The following is a 15,138-nucleotide window of genomic DNA, read 5'->3' on the forward strand; positions in this document are numbered from 1 at the left end:
ACCATTCATGAGTATATGTGATGCCTTGTCAATTGCATGTCACAAGACTGGCTCCATCCTTAACGCATCTACAAGATTCCCCAATATAGTTTAGTCAATAAACAGACTTCCATTTCCAAATTGGAAAACCAATCTGCTATGGGCTGAATTGTGCTCCCTCCCCACAATATATCTGTTGAAGCCCTAAACCCCAGCACGTCAGAATGTGACTGTGTCTGGAGAAAGGGCCTTTAAAGATGTGATGAAGTTAAAACGAGGCCATTAGGGTGGGCCCTAATCCAATTTGACTGGTGTCCTCATAAGACAAGGGAATTTGAAGGGGGGACACCACGGGATCATGCAAAGAGGAAAGACCAGGTGAGGACACAGGGAGAAGGTGGCTATCTGCAAGCCAAGGAGAGAGGCCTCAGGAGAAACTAATCCTGCCAACATCTTGATCTTGGACTTCTGGTCTCCAGAACTGAGAAAAAATAAATTCCTGTTGTTAGCCCTGGCCAACTAATACACTATGAAAGTTAGAAAGAGCTCATCTGTATTCTGGAGCTGAAAATCTATCCTTATCATCATGTTTTTCTATTTTTAACCAAGTCTTTATCTCTAAATCTAGAAATAAATGTGAACATTAAGAAAGAACCTAATAATAATAATTCACTGATCACCAAATATGTGCCAGGCACTGTACTGAGTGCTTCATAGAATGTCAGCTGATTCCCCACTTAACAGCTCAGGAAACTCAGACCACAGAGGTTTATTAACCAGCCCAAGATTACACAATCAGCAAACAGGAAGAGTCTGTGCTTGAACACAGATTTGTGGAAGAAAGCTGGATGTGGTGGAAAGAGCAAAGGCTTTGGAGCTATGCAACTTGGGTTTGAATGCTGGTTTGTTGCTAAATTTCAGAGTGTGACCTAGGGACAGGTCACTTCTCTTCCATGAGCCTCAGTTTCTTCATCTGTAAAGCAAAATTAAAAATATTTACATTGCAAGATTGGTAAACAGATTCAGTGAGATAATATACAAAAGAACAAGAACACAGCAGATACACAAAAACAGTCAGCTACTCGATTGTAGCCTGCAGAGGCAAAGCCAAGACAAGAATCCTTGACCCCAATATTAGCAGAAACAGCCTTATTTCAGCAGGACCTTTTGGTTTCAATAAAGGAAAGCCCATTTCTTTATTGATTTATATATGATCATTTAAAAGTTAAACACATATCTGTCAGGTGACTATCTGCCTCTGTCTAAGCTGGAGCCTGTGATGAGGTGCATCTTGGGATGTCTGTGCTCACCCTGGGCACGGGATGAAGGAAAATCAAGTTAGGACTGGCCTGTCCTAACAGGTCAGAACTGAGCCAACAAAGACTGGTGTGTGTATGAAAATATATGTTTGGTCAAGGGATTCTGATTTGAATTTCCGTCTATTTTTAACTTATTTTTCTTACAGAAATCACTATTCAATCACGGCCAAAAGTACTGCTCAGTTACAATTATCTCAAAATAAAAAGTTTGATTAAAAAAAAAAGTATCATTGAGGAGTCAGCCACACCTTGAGTCAAAGCCACCTCCTTCAATTTCTAGATAAGTGACCTTGGCCAAATTCCGTACCCTCCCCAAACCTGTTTTCCTCATTTGTAAAATGACTACAATAATAACTACCTCACAGTTTGGTTGTAAATAATAAATGCAATTATACCTGTATAGTGCTTAGTGATAATAGCATTTATCTAACACTTGCTGTGTACCAGGCACAGGTTTAAGCACTTGACTTGAATTTATTTAACTCAGTAGAGTCTTCACAACAACTTTATGAAGTAGGTACTATTACCATCCTCATTTAACTGAGGAGGAAGCTGAGACTCAGAGAAGTTAAGTAACTTGCTCAAGCTCACACAGCTAGTAGGTGGTGGAGCTGAATTCAGACCCAGGCAGTCTGATTCCAGAGGCTGTGCTTTTAGCCTTTACGGGACGCCTACCCCTGAGTAAATGTTCAATATCCAATACCTGCAATTGCATTAAAGGCAACATCATCCCGTTTAATTGATTGTTACTTAATTTTGCATCGTGTTTTGTTTTCAAGAGAATTTTGTTCAAAAAACTAAATAAAATATAACCTATAAATAGGAATGCTTTCACAAAATTATATCAATGATTGTTTCAGATTTAACTTAGTTTTAGCTAAGAATTATGTTATTAATTATTCAAATTATACTGACAATAGAATTATATAGCTAATGTAAATAAAGCTAAATAATGCTATAGAAGCTGAGAAATGTAAATCCACAAATGTAAACCACAGAGGAGTGGGGATGTGTTTACTGGGTAAAGAGTGCTTTTTTGGTTTTAGAATATACTATATATAATATCCTGTAGATATTTTTAAGTTGAAATGTACATTTAAGATAAAACATGATAAAATATGAAAACATTCTTATTCAAAAATATCCTACCAATGTATCTTTCCAGGCTTACTTTTAAGTTGTGTAAAAAGGTAATCACAGGGGCTGGCCCACGGCATAGTGGCTAAGTTCATGCACTCCCCTTTGACGGCCCCAGGTTCGCAGGTTCAGATCCTGGGTGCGGACCCAGCACTGCTCTTCAAGCCACGCTGTGGTGGCATCTCATATGAAACAGAAGAAGATGGGCACAGATGTTAGCTCAGTGACAATCTTTCTCACAAAAATAAATAAATAAATAAACAAAAGTTAATCACAGTTTATGGGAAATGTCACCATCACGTTCAAATTTTCCATCTTCTCCGGAGCACATATCTCATGTTTATCTGTACTTTTCTTCATTGAGCATGTCAAGCACCCATTTTGAGTGGCCCTTTGCTGATGTTGGAGACGTTCAGAGAAAAAGACGGTTTTCCTTGAAGACACTCAAAAATAGTAAAGCAATTAGAATAATGTGATTGGTGTTTCCACGGTAGAGTTTTCGTGGCTGAGTTGGAAGATGGATGAAGAAAGTGGGAGGGGAAGTACATGTAGTGAGCAGATATTGTTTCGCAAAGGCCTGAGGTTTGGAGAGTGGGCTAGGTTTGAACCAGCGCGGCTGCCTGGAGTGTAAAGAGGGGCCACAGAAAGAGACGGGGCAGGGATCGCCTCCTATGTGATGCCCTGCAGCGTAGATATTTAAGGATTTTAAAAATGAGAACTTCTGAACATGATCAGAGCTATGTTTTAGAACTTTACTGGGAGACGTGTGAAAACTGAATCGGTATAAGAAATTTAAGGGCTAAGAGATAATTCAGAAGGCAAACTGCTGTTACTTTCACAGGAGAAAGTATCAGGGTTCCAACAAGACAGTGGCAGTGGAAACGAAGAAAGGAAGGGGTGAAGGGGTACGAACTGTGCCCTAGATCCCAGCCCTTCCCACGTACTAAAAAAACTGCTTCTCACATTTTCCTCTATCTCACATATATTATTTATTAATAATCCAGAAGTTATTAGTTAAAATGAATATGCATTATTACTTTGCGCCAGGCACTGTAATAGTGCTTTATAAGCATTACCTAATTTAATTTTCATCAAATTCTTGTAGGAACTGCTACTTTACTAATAAGGAATCTGAGGCACAGAGAACTGAAGCAACTTGTCCAAGGTCACACCACTGGTCAGAAGAGGACACAAGATCCAAACAGTTTGTCTGAATTCAAAGCTGGGGCCCTTATCTCTCCCCTGCTCACCCCCAGGACACTTCCTGTTCTAGTCTCACTCTTATTGGCTCTTGGCCTTTCAAGCTGAATCCGTTCTTTCTTAAAAGAAAAACTTCTTTGCCTTCTAATCTTTCCAACTACTGTCCAATCTACTTCTTTACATGTAATGTTGGTCTCAAACTCCTGCCATACATATCGTCTCACCAGCCATTTTTCTCCTTATATTTCAGCCATTTGTTTTCTGTGCCTCCTAAATTTACTCACACTAATTATTGTCCTGAAAAATTAAAAGTAACCAGAAATCCTGCATTTCCTTGTGCTTGTCAGAGCACTTTCCATTATTAACCACCCCTTTGTTCTTGAAATGGCTTTTCCACATATGCACTGCAATGCTTTGCTCTCCCAACATGGTCCCCTGTCACTCCAGTGGTTCCTTCTCCGCTTTTGTTAGTTCTTTCCTGATTAAAAAAAAGTTCCTTTTCTTCTTCTGTGTTCAGTGCTGCCGTTAGAGGTGTTGGGTTTTTGTTTGTTTCCTCTTTTTCTTTTTTGTCTTCTGCTGTTCTCTTTTAATATGATCCCTCAATTTACCACATTATGATTTTAATTATCTTGATATAATATAAACCTCTCTCCCTATCTTAATTTCTCAACACTTTTTCAAGACACAATTTTAAATCAACTTTGAAGACTTCTGCTTCAGTAGCTTACTGACAGCATATATTTTACCCCGGCTCCCTGAACAGGCTTGCCTTGCTGACCCGGTCACCTTCCCCCGTCTCCTTCTGTAAGCAGCAAAGGGCACAAAGGATTCATTCTGCTCTTAGTTTAAGCCTTTTGCCTGACTTCCATCTCCCCGAGTGCTTAGATTTCTTTGTTCATGAAAATAAATGCCAACCAAGTATTACGCTTACAGAATTAAAATTGAAGCCTGCGGGTGATAACATGAAAGAAAGAAAGAAAAAAAAGACTAGGTCAGCGGAATAGCCCTGACTGAACGCATCTCAGCACACAGCTTGTACTCAAGTTCCTGAAAAACAGGGAACTTCTTGCCACGCTTAACTTGGAGCTTCTAAAGCTAATATGATTCAGTGAGTAGGCATTCCATTGAACCAATAATTCACCAGGGAAACAGCGACTCTGGAAGTCCTATGCAAGTAAATGATGAGAGTTCCTGCGGGGCGCTCTCAAGATGACACACAATTGACACTGATCTGAAACATAAGTGCCAACGAGATTCCTCAAGTCCCAGCCTTGAAATGATATGATTCAGGGGTTTCCAGCCAAAGCACAGTTCATTTATCTCTAATATCTGTACAAGTTTGTCAACAACACAACTAAGCAAAAAACAATGGTGTTACTTACGTCCACTCCCTTCATCCCCCACCCCAGTGGCCACGAGATGGGAATTGAGACAAAAACTTAGATTGCAAAAGAGCAACATCCCTAAAATTCTCTTTTTTTGTTTGTTTGGTTTTTTTGACGGGTGGGAGGGGAGGACTTGCGGGGCGGGAGAAGGAATTCAAGCTCCGAGTACCTCCTCCGCCCTCCTCTGATCAGGGTGGTCTTTAGCGCACTGAAGGGAAATCTGTTTTAGAAATAACCTTTTTGCTTTTCCTGCCAGCTCCCCACAAGTCACGCAGCCAGAAGTCGGCTGCGAGTCAGGAAGGCAAAGATCGCGAAGCTTGGCGCCGGGGAGCGCTCGAGCCAGGTGACACAGTCGTGGGTTCCCCGGCGCGGGCTTGACAGTTTCATCCCCGCCCACTGGCAGGAGGGCGCCCAGCTGGGCTGCCCGCGCGCGCGCAGGGGGCCATAAAAGCTGCGGCCGCGCGGAGACGCCGAGCTCGCCCACCGCCCGAGCAGCGGCCACACCATGCACGTGAACGGCAAAGTGGCGCTGGTGACCGGCGCGGCGCAGGGCATCGGCAGGGCCTTTGCAGAGGAGCTGCTGCACAAGGGCGCCAAGGTAAGCGCGGAGCGGACCGCAGAAACTTGTCTGCCCACCCCAGACTCGCCCCGCTAGCGGAGGGGCTCCCGGGGAGACGGGGAGGATGTGCTCGAAATGCCCACCTTGCCTCTTCCAAAACCTGCTAAGGCTTACGCTTTCGAACAGACCTCGAAAGCGGCTGGGAGAGAACCCGAACTTTAATTGCCGAATTTCAGGTTCAAGAGAGGAGCGTCTTGTTGTTTATTTACTGTTCGTCTGTCTGTTTCACGAGCTGCGCGGGACCTCGATTCCTCTCCTCTTGTCTATAGGTAGCGCTGGTCGATTGCAATCTTGAAGCAGGTGTAAAGTGTAAAGCTGCGCTGGATGAACAGTTTGAACCTCAGAAGACTTTATTCATCCAGTGTGATGTGGCTAACCAGGAACAACTGAGAGGTAAGAGAGGGGAATCAATCCATCAACGTGGAACACGTCCTGAGCAAGCAACAACCTGAAGGCAGCCCGGGCCGGCCAGCCAGCCCCGGTGCAGGCAGCTGGGCTACCTCCTGGAGAGCAGCTGCCTCTCAGCTCCAAAAGATAGTTCGGACTGTTATGTTTCCTACTGACATCCCAATAGCCACAAAAACTAAGGGGGGAAAAGCCAAGACTGCTTGAGAAATTCTTTTATTTTAGTCATTGGGCAGCACTTAATGTAATCAAAATTCCTTTGTGTATTCAAAGACAGTGCTGCTACAGTAATTACTAAATGATTGAAATTGCAGATGGAACTTGCAAAGTTAAAAGTAGGCTGAAAGACTGTGGCAAACAGCTTCCCCCGGAAAGCTGGAAGACACAGAGTTGGATGACAATCAAATGTGACCTTGTTTCTCTTTTAAACATACTAGAATGCAAGATCAAGGATCATCATCACAGATAGGCTAGATGCTTTTAACCAGATGTTCTCTCTGGCTTTTCCCCTGTGAGATAGTACTTTAAAAATAATAACTGTACTGCAGCGTTAGAATTATAGAAGAAAAGTTTCTATCAGACTTTCCCCAATGCTTTCCTGTTTCCGTCTACTCCACTAAAATAGACCAATCTACTTTTGAAATATCAGGGACAATATTGGTGTAGACAATAAACAGATTTGGTCTGAGACCCAAAAAAATGCCTTTTTTTCTGGGAAAAAAATTGAAAAATAAAATAATTGTATTTAACAAAATTTTATTGAAAGACTGAATAAATTGTTAGGCACATCTTTAATCAAGGGACCAAAAAACTTCCATAAGAGTCACTCTAGTACTCCTTTTCTTAAAGGAACACTAAAGTGTGAATTTCTTTGAAAATGTTGGGATATTCTGTAAAAGAGTGAAAAATGAGTTGTATGTTAGAAGGCAGTGTTACCCTCCTGTTAAGGGAAATTATTTTAAAGGAAGTTATGTAATTAAAATCTGAAAATGCTAATAAAGACCTATAATATGGATTACAAGCACGAGTAGAAGAGATCTGTAAACACAGATTTTTGCCAGAGGATAAAGTTTTGTTGATTGCACATGATATTTTGGATCAAGGGTAGAGTCATTTCAAATCTCCACATCCATGCTGATAGAGTAGGGAACAGTATAGATCATCTGAAAGCTGTTTCTGTCTGAATTTATATAGTTTCATATGTGGCATTTAACCTTGTTTTGCTTTCCAGTGTTTAAAATTAGTACCTTGGCTGTAAACACATTCCTTAAGGATAAATGATTATGGAGGAAGAAACTCAGACACATAATGAGTGACCACAAGAAGGTCACTCATTTCTCATGTTGGTCATGAGAAATCCACATGTTGTCTGGACATCAGCCTTTATTTGCATTCAAGGAAATCACAGCCTTGACTCTTCCAATTTCAGGATTTAATGCTGCCTGCAGCTTTTTCAGCTATTTAGACATGTGGCCAAGGGAGACTTCATTGAAATCAATAAAAATACAGAGGTGAAAAGGTTCTTGGAGCTAATCTAGACATAACTCATTTTACAAATGAAAAAAATGCAACACAGAGAGTTTAGGTAAATTATAAAGAGTACCACAGCGTATAAATGTCAGCAAGAGCTGGATTGTTAGTCGCTTGAGCCCAGAATTCAGTTTATGTCAGAAAGAAGATGGTGTGTTATATATTGGTAAGGGCAGAGTAGAAGGAATGCAGTGGAGACCAGAAAGAGGAAAGAAAATTAAAGAAGCAATTAGACATGCATACTTAACAATCTAATTTCCTATAAGGTATGAGTTCTGACGAGTAGAACATACTTAGGATGGAATGCAAAAAAAACCCAAATAGTATTCCTTAGATGTTTTCTACTGGAGGACCTTTTCTGGAATCAATTTGAGATCTTAAAAAGCAGTTTAAAAATTCCATGAAAAAGTAAACAGTTTTTATTTTGTTGTTTTCCATTCCAGTATGGGAAAGGATGTGTGAAGGGTATATTTTAGAAAGCCTTGGCATTATTTTGGCAATTAACTTGCATAGTAATTTATGCATTTGGGAACTGATTAATCCATGCCCTTCTCACTATGTCTAGCAATCGTTAATAATTCTATGATTTTACATCAATCAAGATAAAGTTAGCGTGGATCTGCTTTTTTCAAGGAATTCATATGTTGGCCCCAAACCTGAGAACACGTTTGTCTCATTTGGAAAAACAACCACAATTGTTATCTAAAGTCTCAAGGAATAGAACTAGAACCAATGGTTCAAAGACCCAGGGAAGCACGTTTAAATCAAAAGAACTGTGTGAAAGTCTGCTCTGAGAAATAATGTTTCTCAATACAAAAATGGTAAAGCCCACTATGAACTGGCTAAGAAGGATTTGCAAGGACTGGATATGTGGTTGGACAATGTAATGAGTGACCTTCAGGCCTCAGAATCTATGCAACCTTTACCCTGTGAACATAGTTTTTATACAAACTAGGTATATAGAGTAGTAATAATAGAAAGATAATGAAATAGTAAACATTAAAATTGCAGTAATCAAATAAAATCAACTGAATGAAAAGTACGCTTTTATTTACTAGGATATCAAAACTCCCTGAAATGGTCATAATGGAATACACAAGAAGACTGTGTTTAATATAACACTTTATCAAGGGCTCATTAAAAAAAGGATGTTTGTCATAGTCTAAGCCACAGAGTTTCAGTAACTTCTTAGACAGAGAGATGTTGGCTGCCCAAGCAGACTTGCAAGAGCTCTTAGCTTAGGATGCTCAGTTCTCCAAAGCTTACTCTGTTAAGCTACTGCTTATGAAACTTTAATGTGCATACAAATCATCTACAGATCTTGTTAAAGTTAAGATTCTGATTCAGTAGGTCTGGGGTGGCCACAGATTCTCCGTCTCTAACAAGCTTCCAGGTACTGCTGGTTGATGCTGCTCCTCACAAAACACACTTGGAGAAGCAGGGCATGAAGTCACAGTCTAAGAGTGTGATTTTCACTATGAGACTGGATAAATAAAAACTCATTTTGGGGCCTAGGATATGATTTAAATGTATACGTAGAAAATATGAATGTGTCTATAATGTCCTTTTTTTTTAATTAGATACTTTTAGAAAAGTTGTAGACCACTTTGGAAGACTGGACATTTTGGTCAATAATGCTGGAGTGAATAATGAGAAAAACTGGGAAAAAACCCTGCAAATTAATTTGGTAAGCTATCTTAGCTCTGTTTATTGCTTAAAATTGTTTAATAATATGATATCTTTAAAGGAAAAAGTTTCTTAGATTCATGAAAACACTACAGTGACCAACAATATAGAAAAAGGGAAGTTACAGGAAGCTAGAAAAAAAGCATTTCTGTTTTCAAATAGGAAGACATTCAAGACTTTTAATTATGAAGATAAATCTATCTTAAAATACTGAAAGACAATATGAAAAAAATAGTTTATTGCATAACTTTAGAGTTGGCCAACTATGGCCTACAGGCCAAACTAGCCCACCATCTGCTTTTGTATGACCTGCAAGCTAAAAATGGGTTTTACATTTTTAAGTGCTTGAACAAAGTTAATAAGATGAGATATATGAATACAGTTGTGTTGCTCAGTGACAGGGATACCTCTGAGAAATGCATTGTTAGGCAATTTCATTGTTGTGTGAACATCATAGAGTGTACTTATACAAATCTGGATGATACAGCCTACCACACACTTAGGCTATATGGTACTAATCTTACCAGACCACTGTCGTAGACATGATCCACCATTGACTGAAACATTGTTATACAGCACATGACTGTATACAAAAGTTAAATTTCAGTGTCAATAAAGCTTTATTGGAACACAGCTACAGTCATTCATTTACATATTGTCTCTGGCTAATTTCATGCTGCAACAGCAGAGTTGAATAATTGTGACAGAAACGCTATGATATGCAATGCCTAAAAGACTTACCATCCGGCCCTTTACAGAAAATGTTTGCCAACCCCTGGCTTGTTTATTTAAAAAAATAAATTGTACTTTAATTCCAGGAATACAGCAGACAACCAAGGCTAAAGTAACTGTTGGACTTTGTAATTATTAGGATTTTTATCCTGACAGTTGATGTGTGTGTGTGTGTGTGTGTAATTTCCACAATGTTTGATGACTCTTTAGCTCTTACTTAAATTGTAAAAATGTACAATTAGGAAATAAAATTTCTGTTTTATCCATTGTATCCCAAGTTTGTTGGTTATCTCATTTTGTAAACACACTTGACTCAAGATAACGGGATTTAGTAAAACTCAATCCTTAGCTAAAGCAAAATGTCAGAGCTGGGCTGTGCATGGGGTCACCCTTCCCATGGTAAGTTCATTCTTACCTTACAGGCATGTATAAAGTACAGAGGGACCACTGTGTGTGTATAAACATACAGGGAGTGCCCCTCCCCCTTCATGATATTCTCCTAGGATATTATAAACTCCTCAGAAACAGGAACTGTGTTCTGTTCTCCTTTGTTCCCCTCTCAGTAATCGACACAGTTCTCTTGAAGACAGTGCTTACTCAATAAATGTTTGACCTGAATTGACATTCTCAAGAGTAATTACTTAACTGTAGTAACTTGATGGAAGTAATAAGAATTACATTACCTCACAAAAGAGCTGAATCTTTAAGCACCGCTTTGATAAGGGTACAAAGTTGCTCCCTAAACTTGACAGGTACCTAAAATTCTCTTACCAATACACACACTCTCCTTCCAGTTCTTTTTGAGATTTGTCTCAAGTATTCCTGGATATCATATTTCAAAAACTTTAAAACCTATTCGTCAAGTTTCCCTCAAAATCTTTCTGAGAGAAGTGTGTGAGCACAGACGTGTGTGTGTGTTAGTTTAGAGAAACCTGATAACTGCTTTTCCTCAGTTGAGACAATTCTATGATTTTCTTCTACATTGGGCTAGTAATATAGTGAAATCAAATGAAATATTTTCTGACTGTGAAACATACTTACATGGCTTGGCTAAATCACTTTATCATGGTATATCAATGTTTAATACACCATTGAATTTGCTTAGTTAAAACCTAATTTAATTTTATATTTGTGTCTCTCTGCTTATAAATGAACATAGCTTACAATTTTCTTACAATATTCCTATTTGGTTTGAATGTCAATTATTTCTTTGCTTACTTTTATCTCCTTGATCTGTCAGTTTTTGAACAGAAGGCAATCACATCTCAAATGGCAAATGTTAATTTGCCTACCTTGTTCAGTAATTCTGTCAGTGTGTACTCTATATTATAAACCTACAATATTTGGAGCATAAATTGCTGGTGATTATAATTTATTGGTCTTTGATTTTTTTTTAAGTTGTACCTAATTTGCAACCTGTAATGTTTTTGATCCATTCTGTATTTCCACGTATATATGAAATTGGTAGCCATGTTTTCTTTTGGTTCACATTTACCTAGGCGTATGTTTTTTTATTACTTTATTTTGAAAATGTAAGTAACTTTTTAGGTTAAATTTATCTCTTGCTGGTGGTGTAGTGTGAGATCTTATTTCTTAAATCACATCTGTAAACATCTGTTTTTTATATTTGTGAATTTAAGCCACTTATATTTATTTTTACTCTTCTATTAGGATTTATTTCTTCCACTTTAGTTCATATTTTATATTTACTAAGTTCTCTTTTTGTTTTTGTCCTTTTGACATTCCTTTCTTAAATTCTATTGGATAGCTTTAATTTTCTTCTGCTGGTAAGAAAACTGTACATTTTATATTTAATCTTTGGTGGTTACCCCTAACTTATTATGAACCATATTTCATTGCATCCTCTGGCTGCCAGATAAAACAAAAAAAATTGAATATACAACCAATTGGGAGCTTCAGGAATTTTTAAGAATATGTTTTTATAAACTTATGCCACTCTCCAAAACCACATAAAGTGGCAAGAATTTTTTTAATCAAACTATGCTATTGAAAAAGAACAAATTACACAGACGCTTTCTGCCTACAGTATCACTACTGATACTTTTAATAGTTTCATCAGTGATATCTACAGATATTTTACAGATAAAAGTCACTAGGGTATAAAGTTCTAATATTCAATGTATTTATAATTGACATTGACTGTGTCTTTCCTGAGGAATCAGATGTAAGAAAACAATGTGCAATGATTAGATTTAGTATAAAGAAATGTGAAAAATAATGAAGAGATTATTACAAAGCCAATAGGATTTTAATTATCAGTCTTCATCCAGCTGAGAGGGCATGTTTGCTTTCATATAGCCTGGATGAATAAACACCTGCTCCAAGTTGGAAAGTTCCTACATTATCTGCAAATAGAAATTTCTGGAAGACCAGGGGAATTTTATTTGGCTGCTTTGATTACAACTCACTCTCCTAGATCCTTCCTCATTGAAATTTAACTGACCTTTATTTTTCTTTGGACTCTGCTGACATAGGTCACTCCTTAGCTTAACTCCAGGGACTGATGGCATTTATTTAATTTTATGTAGAGACAATAAGATATAACCTTTGTTACTCATATATAACTTAAAAGCATGTTACTTCCCCTTCTACCTACGACACCTATTGCAAGAGTAGATTAGAGTCTGACCAATCATCGTCCTTCCAACTTGATTATCTCTGTTAGGATAATGCAAATATTTGTGTGTGGTTCATATAAAAAAATTTTAGACTCTGCTCTGTATGTACTTTGCTTCATTATACATTGCACATGTGTTCTTGTGCATGTTTTTCCATGTTCCTGGTCCTGTCAGAGAGTAACCACTTAGTTAAAGAACCTCACCCCGTATCTCTGCCTCTTCTGACATCTTATTGAACATATTTATACCATTCTCAGAGGGCTTACCAATTTTTAAATTTTATTAGAATTATTTTTATGCATGTGTAATTTATGCTAGTATACTATAGGCTCTTCCAAGGCAGAAAATTATTGTTTTGTGTACACAGTAGATGTTTAATTAATATTTATTGTATAAATAAACTCTCATTCTGTGATATTTTTCATACATGGATATTCATTTTTGTGTTTTAATACAATGTTTGGCTGATTTCCTAATACATCAGTGTTGCTAAACAGTATCATCTGTCCTTCCACTTTTGCTCCTTACCAGACCTACCCGTTCCTTATTCTTCACTCAGCAGAACTCACCACTCTTCCCACGCAAGAGAGACATTAAACCTCTTCCCAGGCTTTTGTTTCCATTAGGCTGTTCTTTGCTTCCTCCGTAGTCCGGAGCCACCCGCAGCAGCCTTATTTATAGCTGCTCAGAGCTCACAAAGAATGTTCAGGAAAGAATGAGTCTTTGTATAACTATCAAAGGTTACTGTGGCAATTGGGCAAGGCTAGACTTAACTTTGAATATTGATAAGGCCATTCTGTAATGTACTTCTTTTACATTTTGAAGATTTAATTAACACAAATGACTCATCCCCAGCCGAGTGGGATTTATAATCTAACTTGGGCATATAACTAATGTATATTGAATCCCTTAGTATATTCAAATAAAAATTAAACAGCTCAGAAATACAACGATTGACTAAAGATTCGTATTGTAAAGGATATGCGTTTAGAACTAGTCAAAACTAGATTTCAGTCCTGAATTTAGAATTCATGAACTTTTATTTCATTTCTCTGATCATGAATTTCCCAGTTTGTGAAAGAAGGAATGTAATCTCCTTACCGCTAAGAATGATTAAGCTTAAATAAACCATAATTTGTATGCAGCATCCAGCACAGCACTACTACATAATATTCACTCAATATATTGCATATCCCCCCCAGAGTATAAAAACCTACACATTCTTCACTGTCACCATCTCATTTCTGTGTGAGGTGGATTTCTGTGTCCTACTCTTCCTCTAATTGAAGAGTTGAGAACATGGATAGAAAAGTTATTGTCAAATGGACTCCCTTTTCTTGGCTCCCAAGGATGTTGATTACATGTTAAATTAGTAACTACTTTCTGTTATTGGGACTCTATGATATCTAAAGATCCCGTTGAACTAATATAGTCAGGCAGAACTTGCTAAATTATAAGTAGCTTCTGAAAGAGGGAAGACAATAATATGAACCCTCAAAATAAGCACAAATGGAAAAAATTTTCACATGAAAAAGTAAAAGATAAAAAAGGATGTCAGAAAAAATGGTCATCTATATTATTATTCCTTGACAACTGGTCTGGAGGAAAGACAAGAAACCTGAAAAGCAAAGTTTCACGATTTGGATAACAGAATTTAAAAAATTACAGTGTAGCACAAGAACCATGAATAACCTTAAAAGGAATCCCAGAGTGGAGGGAGATAAGGAAAATGACATATTAGGAATTTTCAGTAGCAAATGTACACACACACACACACACACACACGTTATCTGTATATGTTATAGGAGCATACATACATATTTGTATGTATACATATGTTATAGGAAGACGATGCATGATAAAAAGAGTTAAGTAAGCTATTACCATTTGTCCATTTATCTTTATTACTGGAGAATTATTCCCAGCGTAAGGGAATTTAAGAGAGTGTTTTTTAAGTTAACTAATTATAATTATAATTATAATAATTAATTGTAGAATAATTAATGAAAAATAATTTAATATTTAGAATACAACATAATTACAATTTCAGTATAACATAAAAGTTGTCTCTTCATAACCAAAATATTGAGTACACGTGTTAATTAGATCATTTTGTCAATAATTGAGTTTTTATTCTATGTGAAATTAGACATAAGATTTTCTTTTCTTTGAGAATCAAGTACAAAATTTTAACTACTTTCACAAAATGGGCTAAAATAATACTATATATTCCAGCTATTTTGTCTTTGTAGCTAGAACATGTCTATGATTTTCATTTCTTTTTTTCCCTGGATGCTTGATATTATAATGACCCAATCGATAAAATATGTAAACATTTCCAAAAGACAAAACATATGTTTAGAATATTAACAGGAAACACTTTATCTGTGGTTTTCTAACACTTCCTTTAATGTACAATCTGGGATAAAGAAGATATTGTTATAGTAAAGGAAATCATGTATGTAGAGCCAAAGCATTAGCCCTTGTCTTGTAGATTTAGCCAAAGA

General features: G+C 37.4%; 1 protein-coding gene and 1 long non-coding RNA gene across 2 annotated transcripts in view; one reads left to right on the forward strand and one right to left on the reverse strand.

The window, feature by feature from the left end:
* Positions 1-732: 732 nt before the first annotated feature.
* LOC139081600 (uncharacterized) lies at positions 733-5,112 on the reverse strand. The gene is made up of 4 exons (XR_011536731.1): positions 5,018-5,112; positions 2,711-2,878; positions 2,470-2,617; positions 733-952 (listed from the first exon to the last, which is right to left on the reverse strand). It is a non-coding gene; the product is annotated as an uncharacterized lncRNA (long non-coding RNA).
* Positions 4,988-15,138, forward strand: part of HPGD (15-hydroxyprostaglandin dehydrogenase) — a 30,098-nt gene continuing 19,947 nt past the window's right edge. Inside the window, exons 1-3 of the mRNA XM_008540919.2 lie at positions 4,988-5,618; positions 5,909-6,032; positions 9,155-9,261. Of these exons, the coding sequence (XP_008539141.1) occupies positions 5,526-5,618; positions 5,909-6,032; positions 9,155-9,261 (324 nt within the window). The 5' untranslated portion in view covers positions 4,988-5,525. The remainder of the gene's footprint in view (positions 5,619-5,908; positions 6,033-9,154; positions 9,262-15,138) is intronic.

This window comes from Equus przewalskii, chromosome 2 (assembly GCF_037783145.1).
Source record: "Equus przewalskii isolate Varuska chromosome 2, EquPr2, whole genome shotgun sequence".
NCBI classification, from domain to species: domain Eukaryota; kingdom Metazoa; phylum Chordata; class Mammalia; order Perissodactyla; family Equidae; genus Equus; species Equus przewalskii.